The 20,314-nt window shown below is 53.3% G+C and overlaps 1 protein-coding gene across 2 annotated transcripts; it reads left to right on the forward strand.

The window, feature by feature from the left end:
* Positions 1-192: 192 nt before the first annotated feature.
* TTI1 (TELO2 interacting protein 1) lies at positions 193-19,226 on the forward strand. Of its 2 annotated transcripts, none has more exons than XM_088153899.1 (8): positions 193-2,599; positions 5,209-5,391; positions 5,603-5,745; positions 6,293-6,433; positions 8,559-8,763; positions 9,339-9,426; positions 15,894-16,122; positions 18,576-19,226. In XM_088153899.1, exons 1-7 carry the CDS (start codon positions 340-342, stop codon positions 16,078-16,080), a joined length of 3,207 nt encoding a protein of 1,068 aa, XP_088010025.1. In that variant the 5' UTR covers positions 193-339; the 3' UTR covers positions 16,081-16,122; positions 18,576-19,226. The 2 variants fall into 2 exon arrangements, with proteins under 2 accessions (XP_088010025.1, XP_007433450.2); XM_007433388.3 differs by having other exon boundaries at positions 325-2,599; positions 18,558-19,226.
* Positions 19,227-20,314: the final 1,088 nt, after the last annotated feature.

Raw genomic sequence — 20,314 nt, forward strand, 5'->3', positions numbered from 1 at the left:
CGCGCCGGCTCCCGGGCCGCCGCCTCCGGGCATGCGCGGCCGCCCGCGCAGGCGCCTGGCGGGTCGGGAAAGGTGAGGGGGCGTGTCTCTGGCCGGGCGGGAGTCCGGACTCGGCGGGGGGCGGGAGCCGCGGCGCCCGGCCTCGGGTCGTGTCCCCCCTGCGGGCCTCCCGGCAGAAGCGGCGAGCGGCCGTCCTCCGCTCACGGCCTGCCTGGCCCGGCGCCCCGAGGGAGCCCAGCCGGCGAAGGCCTCTCCGCTCGGCCGCCCCGCGTCTCTCCGTTGGGACGGGCGCGCCCCTCCCATCTGCCGGCGGGGCGTGAGGGCGGCGGCGGCGGCGGCATGGCCATCTTCGACACCCCCCAGGAGGCCTTCGGGGCCCTGCGCCCCGCCTGCGTCCGGCTGACCAAGGCCCCGACCGCGGAGAACGCGGAGCGCCTGGGCTCGCGGCTGCGCGCGGTCAGCGCCGCGGCCCTGCAGGAGCTGCAGGAGTACGTCCTCTTCCCGCTGCGGTTCACGCTCAAGGCGCCCGGGCCCAGGCGGGAGCGCGTGCTGCGCAGCGTGGCGCGGAGCCTCGCCTTCGTGCTCTCGGCGACGCGCGTGACGAAGGCGGACCTGCTGCTGGAGCTGCTCTCGGAGCTCTGCGTGTGCCTGGCGCCCCCCGCCAGCCCCCCGCGGCCCGCGCCCTGGTCGGAGGAACTGAAGCGCGAGCTGGCCGAGGCGCTGCTGGCCCTGCTGCGCTCCGCCGGCGGAGAGGCTGTGCCGGCGCTCTACCGGCCCGCCGCCCTTCCCCAGCTGGGCTTCGCGGTGTCCCTGCTCTTGGCGCTCGCGGAGCAGGAGAAAGCCCGGCAGGTTAAGATGGCCGCCCTGCAGTGCCTGCGGGCTCTCGTCTTGCAGGGTGACTGCCCGGAGCCCCACCGGTCCCTGGACAGGGCGGAGACGAGGCGGCGTGGGGATCTCTTTGCGTCCTTCCTCCCTGGCATCTCCGTCGCTCTCTCCAGGATTATCACGGGAGATGCGAAGCAAGGCCAGGCCGTCACTGTCTCGGCCATCGAGCTCTTCTCTAGGGCTGTCGGTCTGGTGATGGCGGATGAACAGCTAGCGCAGGTCCCTCCGGAGAAGGAGACGCCAGTCTTGGAACAGAGTAAAATATTGGAACTCATGGTCCACCGAGGCCCAGACTGGACAAGAAACACTGCAGCCAAACTCTCCATCCTTATCAAGAAGGTGGTTGGATTTGTGTCTGTTCATCCCCACTGGAAGGTGCGACAGGCGCTGGTGGAAATGGCTCAACTCCTCATGACAAAATGTGGGCGGTCTTTGGTGGACTCCGCTGGCCAGTTGTTAAAAGCCTTAGTTGGCCTCGTAAATGACGAGAGCCCTGAGGTCCAGCATCAGAGCGAGAGGGTGCTGCAGGATATTGCGGCACAGGAGAGAGTGGCTGGGAATAGGCTCCTTGCTGACGTGCTGTCCGAGGATCTTCACTCTCTCGCCACTGCTCTTCCCCGTTTAATGAACTCCCAGAATGACCAGGGCAAGATGGCTACCTTAAACTTGGTCTACGGGTACTTGAAGCTCTTGGGGCCAAAGGTGAACATGGTTCTCAACTCTACCTCCCACCTTCAGCGTCTGTCCAAAGCATTGATGCAAATCCTGGAGCTGGATGTGAGGGATGTGAAGATTGTGGAGGAAAGGTGCTGCGCCCCAGAAGCTTTTCAGCAGCCCTCTCTGGGCAGTGTCCAGAGGAAGTACTTCCGATTCTTCACAGATGACCGAATTTTTTCCCTCCTGCGGCAGATTTGCCGGGCTCTAGGTAATTATGGGAACCTCTATTTGCTTGTAGATCATTTCATGGAACTATACAGAGAATCAACTGTGTATCGGAAGCAAGCTGCAATGGTTATCAATGAACTGATAGCTGGAGCCACAGGGTTGGAGGCCCAGGAAACTTTTCTGAACTCAGAGGATCTTATGGGGATCATAACTTCTGTACTAGAAGAATACGTGGACTCAGGAAATTGGCATTTGGTCACCAGCCTGGAAGCCCAGGAGTCCAGGGCTGAATCTGCAGTGGTGGATTCCAGATCTCTTGCTATTCCATATGGAGCACCTAACCAACCTCTTCTATCCTTGGATCCGGGCCCCACAGTCCGCTGTATGAATAGCAACATTTGGCAGATCTGCATCCAACTGGAAGGGATTGGCAGCTTTGCCTCTGCCCTTGGAAAGGACTTCCATTTGCTGTTAATCTCGGCTTTGTACCCTGTTCTGGAAAAGGCAGGGGACAGGACGCTCCTGGTCAGCGAGACGGCAAAAGGGACCATGGTCAACATCTGCCAGGCCTGTGGATATGTCTCTGTCCCTGAGCTCATCAATCAGAATGCTGATTACTTGGTGAACGGGATCTCCTTGCACCTGAGGCACCCAGCCAGTGAGCCCCATGCCTTGCAGGTCCTGGAAGCCATGCTCCGACACTCAGATGCCAGGGTGGTACCATTGGTGGAGGACCTGGTTGAAGACGTTTTGGCCAGGCTGGATCAATGTCACAGTGAACGAGCATCTTCATTCCTGGGGGCTCTACGGACCCTGATGGCCTCACTAGGTAACTAAAGGCAGCAAATGAAGTGTCAAGAAGCGTTTTCTGACCTTCTGTGCTTCAGAATTTGCTGGTTGTGCTTGGCTACCAGTTTTGCCCTTACAGTAAACTTACGTGCCAGCCATCTCCAGCCCTGGTAGCCTCCAGATGCGTTGGAACTAAATTCCCGTGTTTCCCCAGCCAGTATGACTTTTAGCCATGCTGAAATCCACCACTTCTGGAGAGTATTGGGCGGGGGAGAGGGGCCAGCAGTAAGCCAATGCAGCAGTTTAGCCTGCTTTTATGTCTGGCTGGGTTTACAAGAGGCCAGGCCAGGTTAGGACAGCCAGTGTGGGGTAGTGATGAAGGCACCAGGCTACAAACCGGGAGACAGTTCTAGTTCCACCTTAGGAACGAAACCAGCTGGGTGACCCTGGGCCGTTCACTTTCTCTCAGCCCTAGGAAGGAGCCAGTGGCAAACCACTTCCAAAAAGCCTTGCCAAGAAAACTGCAGGGAGTAGTCCAGGCAGTCACCAGGAGTCAAAAACTGACTTGAAGGCCCTCCCCAAAATATCATGTCTCAGGAATCAGGTTATCACTTTACATCAGAACTTATTTTATTGGTTTGGGGATCGCATGTGATGCGAATGTAGCAATTGTGTTTTGTTAACTTGGGCTAAAGACTGTTCATTTGTTAAACCAATTTATATGGCTGCCCATCTTAACTAATAAAACTCTGGGCAGTGAACAGAGGGGTGTGACATTGCTGCTGTGTAAGCTGCCTTAGTTGCCAGTTGGCTTCCAAGTGCAATTCAAGATGCTGGTCATTACCTATAAAGCCCTACATGGCATAGAGCCTGGTTACTTGAGGGATTGGCTGTCTTCCAGTTGTTTCTACCTGCCTGGTATGTTTGGACCGGGGGAGGGGGGTACGCTCCAGGGCCCCTCAATTAACTGTTGTCTTGTGGGAGTGAGGAAGTGTGCTTTCTCTGTCGCAGCCCCTGCCCTCTGGAACAACATCACTCCTCACCTGGGTGAGGTCATCCGCTGATTTAGGCTTCCAAATCAACAGTACGATGATACCCGATTATATCTTTCAACCAGGCCAGCTGAATGAGGCTGTTGAGGTTCTGTCCCAGGGCCTGGAGGCTATGCGGGTTTCAAAGGGGAGGACCCATCTCCAACTCAGTCCTCCCAAGACTGAGTGGCTGTGGGTGCTTGGACTGCTTGGATCTGGGGATATTCCATCCTTGACCTTGAACAGGATGGCACTTCCCCATTCAAGGATGGGATGCAGTTTGTGGGTCTTGTGGACTCACAGCTCCTGGTTGATGAGCAGGTGGCAGCCGTAGCCAGGAAGAGCTGCGATCAGGAAGAGCTGCATGGTTTTATTGGGTGCGCAAGTTGTGCCCTTGCCCAGATCAGGGACCCTTCAGACGGTCACTCAAGCTCTGGTCACCTCACAGTTTGACTACTGCTATGGTCTCAAGATGGGCTACCCTTGAAAACCACCCAGAAGCTGAAACTGGTCCAGAATGCAGCTGCGTGGGCAGTGATGGGCATGCCTCAGTATGCCCTTGTAACACCTCTGCTTCGTGAGCTCCACTGGTTGCCAGTTTGCTTCCAGGTACGATTTAAGGTGCTGGTCAGTACCTATAAAGCCCTACATAGCATAGGGCCTGGTTACTTGAGGGACCGCCTGCCTCCCATAGTATTTGCCCAGCTGATTCAATCCTGCAGGATTGGCATGCTCCGGGCTCTCTCAGTTAAGCACAGCCATCTGTCAGTACCCCAGAAGTGCACCTTCTCTGTAGCAGTGCCTTCCCTCTGGAATGAGATTCCCCCATGATTCGAACAGTCCCACCCTGCCGGTGTGTCAAAGGGCCCTGAAGACCTGGCTCTTTGCCCAGGCCTTTGGCAAGGGGGATTGAAGCCTCCTTTTCTTCTTTTTCTTTGTTCCCATCTGGGTTTGTCATCTCTCCCATCTCTGTTCTTTTTTTGTGTAGTTTTCTTAAATGTTTTAATGACTTGTAAACTGCCCAGAGTCACTGGGAATCAGATGACATATACAGTTGTTATTACCGCTACCGTTGTTGTTATCATCTGCAGGAGAGCAGAAAGCAAGCAGCTGCTAACTACAAGCTTCAGGCTAAGTGTCTGTGTCTGGGTGTGTATCAGCATCAGCCTCAAACCTTGCGTCTCCTTGTCCAACCTGTGGGTCCTGGTGGCCTGAGAGCAGGTGGTTTCCCAGCAGAGAGACTGGACAACTAACTCTGCATCTATTCTGATGCAGCTGTCTTTGTTCGCCCTGTTTATATGCGGCCTCGGTCCTTGTAACCCTCACACAAGAATGATGTTCAGGGTGGTTTTTATCACCAATCTATCTAGGGGCCAAGCTTGAGCTTTTGAAGCAGGAGCTAATTGAATTGAGTGAATTTCCTTCCGTTTGCAGCTTTACTCTCATAGCTGCAGGGAAGGCAAAGAGCAGTTGTATCTTGCCTCACTGAGGAAGAAAAGAAGAGGCACAGCTTCCCTGAACTTAATCTGTTTTCACCAGCAGTTGGTTTTAAATTCTTGCTGCTCTCCATTCCATCTTTGATCTAGGAGGCCCAACTGCGTTTTCCTCCTTTTGGCAGGTTCCTGGTTTGGGCTGGAGCAGCAAACCCAGAAGAAACCAGAAGGTGGTTCTTCCTGCCCAGAGGCACGGAGACCTGTCAACCTGCCCACTGCAGCACAAATGGAAGAGTTCTTTTTGGCATACGTTAAGCAGAAGCGGATTGCAGAGGGGGATATTGAGGATGAGGAAGCGGAGGAGGAAGGTTAGTGCAGCCTCAAAATGCCCTGGTCTGTGGCTGGACAGTAGGACGGGCAGCTCTCACCCATGGAGTGGCTGAATAAGCACTTTGTCTCAACACACACAGCTGCTAGGCTGACTTCCTGGCTCTGTGGAGAGCTGGCAAAGCTTGTTTCTCTTTCGCCCCCCTTTGGGCCCTGGACCATGCCCACAGCTGTGCCCTCTTGCTTCTCCAGAGGAGCCTGCTATGCAGCCCGAAGTGACAGAACAGCCTCTGGAGGCAGAGAGCCCGTTGCCCTTGCAGGCCAAGATGGCTAAAGACGTAATGGAGAGGAGCACACACTTACTCCCCAGCAAGAGCCTTGCAGTTCGACTGAAGGTAAGGGCAGCCATGCCATCAATGCAACCCACCATTCTCTGGTGCTCCAAGGGCCCTGCCCCCCAGGGGAGGCAGCCTCTCCTTGCTTTGGCTGGTGCAAGGTGGCCTCTTCCTCTAACCGCCCTGGCTCAGTTTTCTAAGATTTGCTCCAAAGCCCAGACCCGAGTGGCGTGCTCTTGTGCGGCTTGGCCCAGGAGAAGAGAGAGTCTTGAGCAGAACCCCAAAGCTTCCCTTATCCCAAGCCTAGTTCGCCTGGCCTTAGGAAATGAAGCCCCTTCTAGAGCTTTGTTCACCTTTTACTGCTGCAAAAGGCTCTTGTTGAACTGGGCCTGGAGCTGGAGGAGGACAGTTGGCTGCTCCGTGTGTTGCACTAAGACATAATATGGCTGTCTTCCTTCTTGCTTGGTCTTTGCTTAAACCTGTTACCGTCCAAAGGGGCCAAGCACGTTTTTAATCAGAGACTCGGTCCTCCGATTCTCCAACATCACCACTAGCCCTTTTTAACTCTAGCATATTTATCCTCTGACTCTGAGACGTCTCCTGCTAGGTCCTCGATGTTCTCGAACTCTCTGTGATGGTGCTTGGGTCACATGAAAACGTGCTTCTTCCATTGGTTCATCAGGCCTGGCCTGCTCTCGTCTGCCGCTTGACTAACGATGACCCCTTGGCTGTCCTCAGAGCCTTCAAGGTAATCCTGGTTAAGGCCCCTCCCCACCTATGTCCCAGCCCCTGATCCAAGAGAAGACCTCAGTCTCAGGACAGCCAGAATCGCCTTTGTCCTGCTTGAGGCACAACTACCAGCTTTCCCTGCTAGTGATGGGGATGGAACAGTGGGGCTGAATGGCTGTCTTGGGAATCCCAGGCGTATTTGGCTGGGGCACCTGCTTTCTCTCTGTCCACCAGTTTTCCAGTCTTAACTGGCTGGATTCTTATACTGGAGAGAAAGAAAGAAAATAAATGCTTCCAGCAAAGTTCACCTGTGATTTCTAATGCCACAAATGGACAAAACTGTTGGTGAAACTTCTAAAAAAGGCACCAAAGTACCACAAATCCTGTGCAGCTGGAGATGAGTTCTATAGTGTGTAAGCAGTTTTGCAAACACAGCATGTTTCTTGTCTTTGCATCCCACCTTTTCTGCTACACATTGCTGTAGAGCAAGGCTCTCTAAGGAGTTCACGGTAAAACTGTGAGCAAAGTAAGAACAAGGTGTTAAATGTCTTAGAAATCTCAGGAAGAAAAGTTTTCCCAAGCACCCGAAAGCTAGTTGGAATTACATCAGGTGCCTTGCCCTTCACAAGCGTATGACAGCTCTGTTGGAGGGCACCTTTCCCAAACTGGAGCCAGTGATGGGGCTTGTAGCCCCAACAGATCTGGAGGCCACCTGATTGAAGAGCATTTGTTTGGACCTTTGCTTTTTACTTTCAGAAACAGCCTTCCATTTTTTTAGGAAAAAGCTTGGTGGCAGAACAGAGTAAAGTAAATGTTAGCCCAGTCCTAGACAGACTTACACCTTGGTAAGTGTATGCAGATGGCCAGCTGTCTGACCAAAAGGAAATTTAGATAGTGCGGCCTACTAAATAAAGGCCTGCCACAGCCCCCTCTTCCCATTTGCTTGGTAGCCCCCTGCAGAGCCCTCTCCTTGTTCTGGCAGCATTTTCATTTAGGAAGATGGCGCCTGGGTTTCTGGTTCTGAGGTCCAGGCCTAGAATTGTCCTCCAAAGAGCTTTGAAGTGTAAATGGCTTGGCTGATTACGCTGAAAGCAAGAGCAGCTCAGCTTGCCTTGCCTGGTCAGCCTCTTAGCTTAATGCCAGGGTGGCTCATGGACAGATCGAATGGCCCAGAGAGCATTTCAAGTGGGGAGAGGAGAATTCATTATGGAGAAACAGTCACCTTCAAGGATTGGGGGATAAGCTTTCAAAGCCAGTAGAGAAATGCAAATCCCGTTGAAGGCGGCTTCCTTTTCAGAACAGCGGAAGGTGAGAGAGAACAGCTGACTATGGCAGGTCTTGAACTCTGTGCCCAACAGAGGACCTGGACTTGCACAAAGGCAGCAGACCTTGGCTGGAGCCAAGACGGCTGGCTGGCTGAAGCTGCTGGTTTGCTTGCTTGCTAAGCAGATGGCCACTCTGAACCTGGTGGGGCTCCTTTGATGAGTATGGGAAGCAGGGCTCAGTTTAGCCCCGATGTGTGAAAGGTGCTAGGGAACTGTAAGGTGTCCGGTCTGTGGGAGGGGAGGGCTAATCTTCCCCAGGAAGCGTGTCTGAGGGAGGAGCTCTTACCCAGCTTTGAGGCTCAGGCAAGAGACCTCCTCTGGCTGAAGTGCTGGAAGGGGCTGCATTCACCACAGGGGCTTCTGCTCAGAAGCTTAGCATCTCGTGAATGCAGCTGTGGGAAGACGTGACATTTTCTGTTCTCTGGGTAGAACCCACTCCTGCATTTTGAGCCTGGATAGGGGGCATTGTGGTGGGTGCTGAGTCCACCAGGCACCTCCAAGGCATGGTGCCACGACATGAGAAGAAGTGTTGCTGGAGAGCAAATGCCCCATCGTATCATGTAGTTGCAACTCAGCTGTAAACTGGGGCCACCGAGAAATCAGAGGGAGGCTCCTGCAGGATTGAAGGGACTTTTGCTGAAGTAGAAAACGTGTTGGGGTGGGGGAAGACGCTTCCCCATCCGCAAGGAGGAATGAACCTGGGGGAACAGGGAGGTGAATCGCAGAGCCCTGGAAAAAGGCAGGGTGACCTGGGCCCCGGAGAGCTCTCGTGGGTCCCGCCTCTGAGGATGAGTGACCATCCGGTGTGCTTCTTGGCAGGTGCTGTGCACTTTGGGAGCCTGCAGTGGGGATTTCCTAAGGCACCGTTTCTCCAAAGACGTCTTGCCAAAGCTGGCTGCCTCCCTTGTTGCCCAAGCATCGGGCAGCGCCCATGCTGGGCCCGTTTACAGCCACACCCTGGCCTTCAAACTGCAGCTGGCTGTGCTCCAGGGCCTCGGATCACTCTGCCAAGCTCTGGATCTTGGTGAGTACCAGGAGGGACGCAGTGCTCCTAGTATTGTTCCATGCTGAGATTTCTGGCCTGCATAGTTCATGCTGTTGGTTTAGGGGAGGGCAGGCCAAAATGATCACCATGTCAGTTTTTGACAGGTTCTATGCTGGCGTCACCTTGGCTGAGCTGCTGTGCCATAAATTCTGCCCTCTCAGTTCCTCTTCCCTGAACTTGCCTAGCAACACTCCTCTTCTGCTGCTACCTTTCTGCCAGAGAAGGGCTGGCAGAGGCAGGATGGGTGGGCTGAATATATAAATGTATTATGTATAGCACTAATGCTGGTCCAACTCTTTCTTTGTTCCTTTATCAAGTGCACATACTGCCAAGTCCTGGGGAATCCAGCCCGTGCTGGCAAAGCCACTAGTTGACTCGGAGGAGGGCCTGGCTTCTGCCATGACCCTCCCTGCAGCTCTGCTGCTGGCCAAGGCCTGGCCTGCCCAATTCACAGCCAAGGCCTGGCCTGGCATGCCTCTGGTGGGGGCAGGTGCAAGGGGGCTGTGGCTGAGTGAGCCCCCTCCTCTGAGCTGCCCATCTTGCTGTTTCTGCAGGCGAGAATGACCTGAATACAGCAGTGGATGCCTGCCTGCTCTACCTCAGTGCCAGGCAGCCTGGGAGACTGCAAGAAGCTGCTCGCAGGTAAGGCAGGTGCGCCCACAGGCTGCAGAGCCTCAAGGCTGCTGCAGGAGCAGGTGTTCAGTCTGTCCTGGGTTGCAGTTCACTCTCTCGCCCAGTGTTTCTCAACCTTGGGAACTTTAAGATGTGCGCACTTCAACTTCCAGAATTCCTCATGGCTGGCTGGGGAATTCTGGGAGTTGAAGTGCGCACATCTTAAAGGTTGGGAAACACTGCTCTAGCTTCTTGAGTCCCACTCTCACTCAGGGTTGTCTGGTCACTGGAGGCCCTTGCAGACCTGTCTCTAGATCAAAAAGCGTTGCGTGGCACTGTTGTTCCAGAGTGCTCAGGCAAGTAATTCAAGGTGTAGTGCAGGCAGGGGAGAAACAAACAAATTCCATAGACCCAGATGAGCTGGCAGCAAAGCCATCACACAAAATCAGTGTGTTGGCTGGGGATGATGGGTGGATGGAGGCATGAAACTGATAGTGGAACCCTCATAGCCAGAAGTAGTCTGTTGTTGAGTGATGCCCAGGATGAGCCGCCTGCCCCGTCTTCTCCAGGTCAGGGTCCGCTTAGCAGAAGGCATTCCCTGGCAAGTGCTGCCTGATTCTTACGGCTGGAGATTGTTTTCCACTTTTTTCTCGTGTGGAATCTGCGAGCTACTTGCTGCTGCAGCTTTTTGGCGGTCTCCTCAGGCACTTCTGGGAGCTTCCACAGAAGTCTTTCTGGATGCCAACACAGGATAGTGCAAACCCATTCCTTCTGATCTAGCAGAAGCGTGCTGATGGTCTTGCAACTGAGCTTTTAGACCTTTTTAGAATGTGAACTTCATCAAGCCTCCTTGCTTCCCGCAGTTTCTACTGCCCATTTAAAAAGGCCCTCCTTTCTTGTGTTCATGACTTTCCTGTTAACCCACTCACCAAAACAGCTCGTAGCACAAATTCTCCAAGAAGTTTGGTCTGGTTTCCGTTGCTGCCCTAATCTGGCTCAGTGAAACTGCTTCTCTTACGGAAGAAGGAGTGTGCCCCAGGACCCATCCGAAGGAGAGAACTGTGCCAGGTGACCATTGTCCTGCCAGGCAGCTTGATCCCCTCGGGGCTGGGGAGACATTGGGGTGCAGCAGCCCTTGCCCACCCACAGTCGCCTCCCTGTTCAGTTGGGGCCAGTTTTAGTCTTGGCAGTTGTGAGCGGGCTGCAGCACACTGCTAAGCAAACGCCAGCTAAAATCAATAACCCCTCACTGAACAAAGCAGATGCTACCAGAAGTGCACTCTGAGTTAACCCTGGAATCCTTTGCCATGGAAACACAGGTTGCTTGGAAACTGCCAGAGTAATTTTTTTCAGAAATAAAACGACCAAGCCAACATTCTCTTTAAGCTTCAGACTCTTCCAAGCTGTTGAAAGAACAGTTGGTCTCTGATCCCTGCAAGCCCTCAGCCCCTCCTTGGCAGGGCTGCGTCTCATTCCTCTGGACCAGAAGGCAGGCGGGGGCAGGATTGGAAACACGGAGTGAGGCCAATGCGTGAACCTCAATGGCTGTTTGGTGCAGGCTGCTTCCATGTGTCCCCAGATGGTTTTCTTTGTTTTGTCAGCCTAGCATCGAGTTCCCCTGGGAGATAAGCGGTCGGTGGGCCAGGCTGAAGGGGCTGGGCTAGGCTGAAATGGCCCGTCTTCCCCAGGTGGCATAGCAGGCAGGAGACCCTACAGTAGAGCAACATGCAGGCTAGGCCCTCTCCAGAATGATGGGGTCTCTGCTAAGAAACTCTGAGAACTGCAGCCCATCTCAGCTGGGGAACCTCAGCATGGGGAACTGGCCCAAAGGCTCCCCTGGTTGAGGGGGGCCCTGAACCTGGGTCTCCCCACCCCTACTCCAGCCCCTTCACCTCTATCCCACCCTGGCTCTGGGGCTGAGAGGGAGGGACTGGCTCAAAATCTCCCAGGGAGCTTCCATACTGGGGGGGGGGGACCAAAAACTGGATCTCCCTGCTCTCGGTCCAGCATGTTCCCCACTGCACCACAGTGGCTCTCAGAGAAGCCTTTTCTGGGTGGGCTGCTGCCCCACAGCAGTCAAGAGGTTGCACTCATTGGAGAAGCCTATTTGCTTTATCTCTTGTAGGGTCACAGTCAGCAGAAAATAGTTGGCAGGATGGAAGATCCATGAATGGTTCATGCGAAGGACATCCATCTTCTAGGACAGTGTTTCTCAATCTTGGCAGCATTCAGGTGTGTGGACTTCAACTCCCAGAATTCTCATCAAAGGCCAAGCTGGCTGGGGAATTCTGGGATTTGAAGTCCTCGCATCTTCAAGCTGCCAAGGTTGAGAAACACTGCTCCAAGTACAGAATCCTAGTCTCGTCTGTTGGGGTCAGAGCCCTGACCCATAAGGAGGTGGGGGCCTGGCTTTTGCGGTTCAGGAACCGACATTTTGTTGACCGGGCTGCTGCTTCAGCAACTGATAGTTCTTGCAGCCTCTGTTTGCATCTTCTGTAGAAGCCAAGGGAGAAGGCCCCTGCCGTCCTGGTTCCAGCTTAATCCATTGGAACTCAGCACAGGGAGACTTGAGGTCCCGAAAAGGACGGTCTTCTGTACCCAGTGCAAGTTAAATCGTAAAATTAGACTCCATCCAAGCGTGCGGGTGCTGATTGCTTGAGTGGCTGGCTCTAAAGAGGGACAGAACAAATTTCGGGGGAGGACCAGGGGTCTCTTAGATTTGATGGTGCTCTGCTGCCTCCAGAATCCCAGGTGGTGCGTCTTGAACGCCAGCGGCTGGGGAGCAGCAGTGAAGGAGGGAAAGAACCCCCCTGTCCGCAGATGGGAGCTCCCCAGCCGCACCTGGCTAGCCCCTGCGTGGCCCAGAAATTGGGCCAGAGGACTCAGGGCTGATCCAACCTCGGGGCTCTCCTTACATTCTACCTGCAGGAACTCTCGGGTACAGGCGCCTCCAGTGGGAAAGAACAAAGCCTGTTCTCAGCATTCGGAGCACAGCGGGTAGAATAAGGGCTTTACGTTGCAGGAATGAACATTAGAAAAAGTCAGAACAGTTCAGCAACGGAAGCTGTGACCCCAAGAGGAGGCGGGCTCCCTTCACTGGCTGTGTTCAAGCAGAGGCTGGACAGCCCTCTCTCTGGGTTGCTTTCAGGGGCAGGAGGGTGGGCTCCATGATCTCTTGGGCCCCTTCCAAGACCAGAAGTCGATACCTCCCTGAAAGGGTTCCCTGCCCCTCTAGGACTCTGGATGGCCAAGACGGCAAGGACTTTTCCTTGCCTGAGTTCCTGGGCAGATGCAGCCGGTCAGCACTGCAGGTCCAGGCCGGCTGGATAGTCTGTACAAGAGTCTTAGGTTCCACCAAATAACCTCTGAAAGGGAACGAGAAGGTGGGCTGCCGGAGGAGATGCCTTGCGGAGGTGCCTGGGGGAGAGAGAATGAAGTGGAGGGGCCAAACAATCAACAACCTGCCTGAACTCCTGCTGGCGTCGTGGGACCATTTGGCAGGTGGCCCCGAGACAAAACAGTGCAGCTAATTTTGTTTCTGTATCGGTTCAGTTTTAGTAGAAGTGGTGAATGGAAACTGGGCATGTTTCAAATGCTGAGCGTGGGCTTTCTACCCGGCGTGCGCTGAAGGGAGCCACGCAGCATGTAAGACGTGCAGGTATAAGAAATAGTCACGGTGAAGTTGGAGCCAGAGGAGAGTGGGACGGGGCTGAAGGCTGCACGTTCAGCACCGTGTGCCTAGATTACAAAGCAGCCCAGCCAGATTTGCATCTGACAACATCATTGATTGGGCTGCAGCAGCCTGACAGGAAACATCTTCCATGGTCCCAGTTGTCCAATCAAGGTTAGAAAAGGAAGGAGATCTATCTGGCAGGGTCACAAGATGCAGCCTGATTTAAAACAGGCATCCTAAGATACAGAGGTTGGGGGCGGGCGGGCGGGCTGGCTGGCTGGCTGGCTGGCTGGCTGGCTGGCTGGTTGATTGATTGATTGATCAATTGATCGATTGATTGATTGATTGATGATGTTCCATCCAGTCATTTCCGACTCCTAGCAACCACATGGATGGATTTTCTCCACGGCGATCTATCCCTCAGCTGGTTTTTCAGATCTTCCAACTGTGTTGGGGGCTGGGGGCAGCCCTGTTTAAGAGAAAAGTTGGCGATGTAAACCTCAGCTTGTTTTGCCATGGCGGCATTAGGTGGTAGCACCCTGCACCCACTTTATAAAACACCCTTCCTCTAAAGCAAGAAATCTATCAGGCGCTGCGTGGTTTGAAAACACTTCACTTCCCTGCCAGAGCAGCTCTTTTCTCCACTTCTTCTGTTTCCAGGCTGAGAGAGGATCGGAAAAGGGCAGGAACCTTGAAGAACACACAGAGTTTGTTCTCTAAACCCGAGCATTGTGTATTGGTGCAGTGCTTTTTAGTGGGTTGTGCTTATTTCTCTTGTGGTGTGGCCTTAGCAAACTGCTCGATTTATATGCATTTGTATACATAGAGGGTTTTGACTGTCTCCCTTAGTCCTTCTCTAATTTATACACTTCTCACTACACTAATATGCTCACTCATTTATGGCAGCTTAGTACTTTCTTTTCACCTAGAGAGGAGGAGGAGAAGAGGGATAACAACTGTTTCCTGAGCCTCCTCAGCCTCCTCCCAGCCTCCTTCCAGCCCCTCAGTCAAATTCTTGCTTGCTCTTCCTGGTCTATCCTTCCCAAATGTTTCAATCCTGCCCCTGCCCCTGCCCCCCGGCCAGTTCTGATCTTGCTTGCTCCTGCTGGGTCTTCACTGGCAGATTCCTCCTCCCTCCAAGGATCTTCCCTCCAACTCTCTGCCTGCTTCTCCCAATGGCTGCCATCCTGCTCCTCCAGTCCACACAGTGCAGACCCATCAACAATGTCCTCTGTTGTCTAGCAGATCTGCTCTTTCATATATTTTCACCAGAAGGTGGACATGCCTACTCACAAGTTCTTTGTGACTCTTTGTGTGGACCTGGGGGCGTGGGGTGGACCTGGAGACAGTAAATATTGCTCCCATGTTCAAGAAAGGGGAAAAGATGGGTCCAAGAAACTATGGATTGTTCAGTTTAGTGTTGCTACCAATAAGGATTATAGATCAGGTAGTTATGAAATCAATAGTGTTTTGATTTGCTAAGACACCCATGCGGTCAGAGTTAAGGTGTGCCAAATGAACCTCATCTCACTTTTTAATAGAGTGCCTAGTGATCATGAGAATGCAATAAACATAGTATATCGATTTCAGCAAAGCATTTGACATTCATTATATCTTCATTAGCCAGAGGATAAAATGTTGCTTGGATGCTACCACCCTTAGGTGGATCAGGAACCAATACCAGTGTCTTTGAGAGCATTAGGGAGGTTTCAGGTGTATCACTGTCCTAGGTTCTTCCAAGGTTTCATGGAAGATCCAGGCTGCTTATCAAATCTCGAAATGAGATAAAGCAGACACGATAGAAGATTGAAACACAATTCAGAAAGGTCTTGACGGCAAGGTGAGATGAACCAGAGATCAGCGTAAAGTCTTGTGTTTGGGTACAAGAACTCCAAGACACCCCGTATAAGATGGGGCAAGCAGGACATGTGGAAAGGTTCCAGGGCCTTCAGGGATGGCAAGGGCAGTAGGAACTAGGACCACGATGCAGTTGGAAGAGAAACCAAAGCAAGGATGGGCATAATTATGTCACAGAAACAGTGAGAGGCATGTTAGGTGCTTTGGGAATCTTGTCTTTGCTTTTAATGGAGGTCGTCCAGTTGGAGTGAGTGCTGAGGAGGTGGGAAGTGACCTGAAAACTAGATCCTGGGGGGGAGTTGAAAAGGGTGGTGTTTTCAGCCCAGAGAAGAGAAGAGTTTCAGGGGAGCACGGCAACAGTCTTTAAGTACATGTCCGAGGGCCATCGTGCATCGGTGGGGCAGAGCGCTTCTCAGGGCTCCAGGCTGGAACCGGTGGGTTGAGATGGCAGGAAAACAGATTCCGGCCGAGCGTTAGGTGAAGCAGCGCAACGGGGACCGCTTGGGAAAGACGGCTCGTGGGATTCCCACGCAGGAGACCCCTCGCCCCCGGCACTGAAAGGAGCTTGATGGCTTGCCGGTTCAGCTGCTGTGCTCCACTGCCTCCAAAAAGTATCTTGTGCATCAGGGAGGAAAGCCAAAGGTGAGGAATTGAAGCCAAAATCAATATTCCTTAAGCCGCCAGGCGTTGTTTGCGTGCACACACACACACACACACGTGGGTGAATGGATAACCCATTTTGGGGGTTCAAATAATACACTGACTCACAGACTTAATGACATGCACTGGATTTGAACAATACATGGAACCACACAAAAAATTAATCTGTCTCAGCACGTTTGGGGAACACAGTCTGAGTCCAGGCGGCCAGAAAGGGGGATTCCCCAAGCATTGGGGGTGGGCCCTGGCTCTTCTTGCAAGCCACAGCCCTTCGGCCTGCATCTTCTCCCTCCTCCTGCTTTTGCAGCGTTTTCCTCCACCTGATGGAGGTCGATCCGGATGCCATCTGGCTCTTCCTCTGCAACGTCTGGTGCCCCTGGAACTTGGAGGCCCCCCACCCCAGCCTGCACCCTGTGAAACTGGGGGGGAGCGAGAAGACGCGGAACGAGTTCACGGACAACGTGCAGCGCCTCTTGGAAGAGCTGTGCGGCTGAGGGAGAGGGAGCGGCCCCTGGCACCGTGCTTGAACTGTGGAGGTAGGCTTGCCAAGGGCTGCTCTGGGTGGGGCAGAAAGGGAGGGTGCAACAGGTGGGTGATAATCCTGGACTAGCCTACAGGTTGGGGCAAACAACGCTGAGGCTGCTGCGGGGGGTCATGTGGAATGGGGCGGGGGAGGAGAGCCTGCGTTACCATATACGCCCAAGGGGGGCTGCCAGAAAGCCACCGTTCCCCCGCTGAAGCTGACCTTCCTTGCGGTGGAGTGGCCTGGTTTGCACAGTGCCCGTGTTCTCTGTGGAAAAGGTGCCCGGTGGCAGCTTGGCAGCCACTCCGAAGGGGAGGCTTTCCTTCCTACCTTTCAGGTTAGGGCTGGAGAACAGCCCAGCTCCTTCTGGGGAGATGAAAGCAACCCCAGGTTCTGGGTTTGGAGACGTGCCTGGGGGCCGGCGTGAGGCATGAGTAGAGAACTTGGTTTGGCTTCAGGTTCTAGCTGATCGCAGGCAGGAAGTGAGCCAGTAGCAGGGTGTACTTGACAGGCGACCTAGCCTTAAACGATTAACCCAAACATAACATCCGGATCACGAGAAGGATGTTCCCGACGGATTGGAGGAACAATGGCTGGCCCTGAAGGCCTCATTTTAAAAGCTATGTTGAGAAGCGGGTTTATGTTCCGAACCCAGGTCCGTCCATCCATCGTTCCTCCCTCCCTCCCTTTCCATCCATATCTATCATGTACAGTGGGGCAAAAAAGTATTTAGTCAGCCACCAATTGTGCAAGTTCTCCCACTTAAAAAGATGAGCGAGGCCTGTAATTTTCATCATAGGTATACCTCAACTATGAGAGACAAAATGGGAAAAAAATCCAGAAAATCACATTGTCTGATTTTTAAAGAATTTATTTGGAATCATGGTGGAAAATAAGTATTTGGTCAATATCAGAAGTTCATCTCAATACTTTGTTATATATCCTTTGTTGGCAATGACAGAGGTCAAACGTTTTCTGTAAGTCTTCACAAGGTTTTCACACACTGTTGCTGGTATTTTGGCCCATTCCTCCATGCAGGTCTCCTCTAGAGCAGTGATGTTTTGGGGCTGTCGCTGGGCAACACGGACTTTCAACTCCCTCCAAAGGTTTTCCATGGGGTTGAGATCTGGAGACTGGCTAGGCCACTCCAGGACCTTGAAATGCTTCTTACGAAGCCACTCCTTCGTTGCCCGGGCGGGGTGTTTGGGATCATTGTCATGCTGAAAGACCCAGCCACGTTTCATCTTCAGTGCCCTTGCTGATGGAAGGAGGTGTTCACTCAAAATCTCACGATACATGGCCCCATTCATTCTTTCCTTTACACGGATCAGTCGTCCTGGTCCCTTTGCAGAAAAACAGCCCCAAAGCATGATGTTTCCACCCCCGCTTCACAGTAGGTATGGTGTTCTTTGGATGCAGCTCAGCATTCTCTCTCCTCCAAACACGACGAGTTGAGTTTAGACCAAAACGTTCTACTTTGGTTTCATCTGACCGTATGACATTCTCCCAGTCCTCTTCTGGATCATCCAAATGCTCTCTAGCAAACTTCAGACGGGCCTGGACATGTACTGGCTTAAGCAGGGGGACACGTCTGGCACTGCAGGATTTGAGTCCCTGGAGGCGTAGTGTTACTGATGGTAGCCTTTGTTACTTTGGTCCCAGCTCTCTGCAAGTCATTCACTAGGTCCCCCCATGTGGTTCTGGGATTTTTGCTCACCATTCTTGTGATCATTTTGACCCCACAGGGTGAGATCTTGCGTGGAGCCCCAGATCGAGGGAGATTCTCAGTGGTCTTGTATGTCTTCCATTGTCTAATTAATGCTCCCACAGTTGATGTCTTCACACCAAGCTGCTTGCCTATTGCAGATTCAGTCTTCCCAGCCTGGTGCAGGTCTACAATTTTGTTTCTGGTGTCCTTCGACAGCTCTTTGGTCTTGGCCATAGTGGAGTTTGGAGTGTGACTGTTTGAGGTTGTGGACAGGTGTCTTTTATACTGATAACAAGGTCAAACAGGTGCCATTACTACAGGTAACGAGTGGAGGACAGAGGAGCCTCTTAAAGAAGTAGTTACAGGTCTGTGAGAGCCAGACCTCTTGCTTGTTTGTAGGTGACCAAATACTTATTTTCCACCATGATTTGCAAATAAATTCTTTAAAAATCAGACAATGTGATTTTCTGGATTTTTTCCCCTATTTTGTCTCTCATAGTCGAGGTATACCTATGATGAAAATTACAGGCCTCTCTCATCTTTTTCAGTGGGAGAACTTGCACAATTGGTGGCCGACTAAATACTTTTTTGCCCCACTGTATTTGCTATCTCAGTCATGAGCCCTGGGGACTTAGGTGTGAAATCCATACCAGCGCTGAGAAAGAAGCAGCTGGTCGGGGCCTGTCATGTCCTCTCCAAATGCTCTTTAAAGAAGAATCACTTTACCCTCCTGACTTCAGGGGGCGACTGTTTCATAGGACCAGGGCCGCCACAGAGAAGGGCAGCTTCCAGACTTCCGAGCATCCGCAGGAGACCCTCCCGGATTGTCCACACAGGTCCAGTGGATTCTACCTGGAGTGAAGAGGCTTTTGGACATCCAGGACCCAAGCCGTGAGGGGTGCTTGTGGGCAGTGCCCGGCGCTGTTGCTGCAGCGGCTTTTGCCCGTGAGCAGTTGGGCAGCTGCGTTTTGCCCCTTTGGGGCTGCATGATTCTCTGGTGGGCTTACAGCAAGCCACAAAACGGTGACCTTGCGCTATCCCTGGCTGGGCCCAGGATGGAGACGGGGATCCCACGGTGGCTCCTTTTCCTGGTTTGCGGCATGTAACGATTGCTGCGGCTGATTAAGGTGCAGGTGAGGATGGGGCTGAGGACTTGCTGCCCTCCTTCTGCCCCAGTGCCAGAGTTTGAGGCGCAGATGCCAGCAAGTTCAGCCTCGGCTGTAGGTATCCCGAAACTCTGCAGCCCCAGCTTCAATTTTGCTGATGGCAGAGAGAGAGAACTTAATATGCAAAGCACCAGCAGAGAATAAATAGGCAGTGCGAAAATGCCATTTCCCTTTTCTGACCATTATGTTGTTTCAGACAAAAGCAATTTACTCTGCCTGTAATAAAGCCAAGGTGATAACGAAGCTCTTGAGTCTTTTGTGTCTCCCAGCGCGCGCACCCCCTTCCCCGCTACCTTAGTCTCAGCCAGACCCCGGGTAAAAGGAACCGTGCACCATGCCTCTTCTCTCAGGTAGCCATAAGCGTAGAGAAGCAGCTTCCTTCCGGGACAAGGAAGGCCAGCCAGGATGGGGGAGTCGATTCCCTCATGGGTCAGGCAGCTCTTGTTGCTTTAAAGGGCAAGACGGGTGGGGGGCAATCCAGCTCGGCCCAAGCCATCCTTGGGGACCCCCAGCAGGTGCTGCTCTGTGTAAAGGGGGATGACTGGGCTGTTGGAGCCCCCTCTGCAGCCTGCCAGGCAATGGATTTAAATAGCCCCTTTGCTGCAGGCCGTGCAGGTTGTCTGGGGTCTTTGCACATGCCTGAAAGGAAAGCCTTTCCAATAAGAACACCCCCTGGGAGACTTCAGGAGAGTAGTGGGGGGCACACACACAGACACCCCATAGCAACACTGGGTCAGTGTCATTTTTCCTCCATTGCTGCTGCTCATTGGAATCAATAGCCAGGAGTTGGGGGACCCTGAAGTAGCTCCTATTGTAATGCGCCAGTGCCGTGGGGAAGAATATGGATCCCTCTGAGCATTGCAAACCGTGTAGTACTTTGGATGACCGCCCCGCCCCACATTTATGTGCAGATCTGAGAGCCTTTGCCCCCCCCCCCCGTGGGCTCCCTTTGGAAAGGCCCAGCAAGCAGAACTGGGGGGCAGCCCCTTGACTAGGAGGGCCTGCTTTACTTCCTTGCATCTCCATCTCCTCCAGAAGGGATGGGGTTGGGGGTGGGCAGGATGGCCGGTTTCCTCCCCTCCCTCTTTTGCTGGCGAAGACAAACAGCCGTGAGGAGGGAAGACAGAGAAATACACCAGCGGTTGGTTGGTCTGTCTGTCGGCGGAGATAGGCAGGAAAAGGATGATCGTGCTCCCGGTTCTGGCTGAGCAGACCCCCCACCCCACCCGGAGCTGCCGCATATTTCATTTGTGACAAGACAATCAGGCTACTTACAGGGTTCTGCACAATTTAACCTTGTATCCCATTGCATCTGGGTGATGGCGGGGCCG

Source organism: Python bivittatus, unplaced genomic scaffold (genome assembly GCF_059951505.1).
Source record: "Python bivittatus isolate LINGU-HERP-01145 unplaced genomic scaffold, Pbiv_v1 ctg000700_np1212, whole genome shotgun sequence".
Classification (NCBI taxonomy): Eukaryota; Metazoa; Chordata; class Lepidosauria; order Squamata; family Pythonidae; genus Python; species Python bivittatus.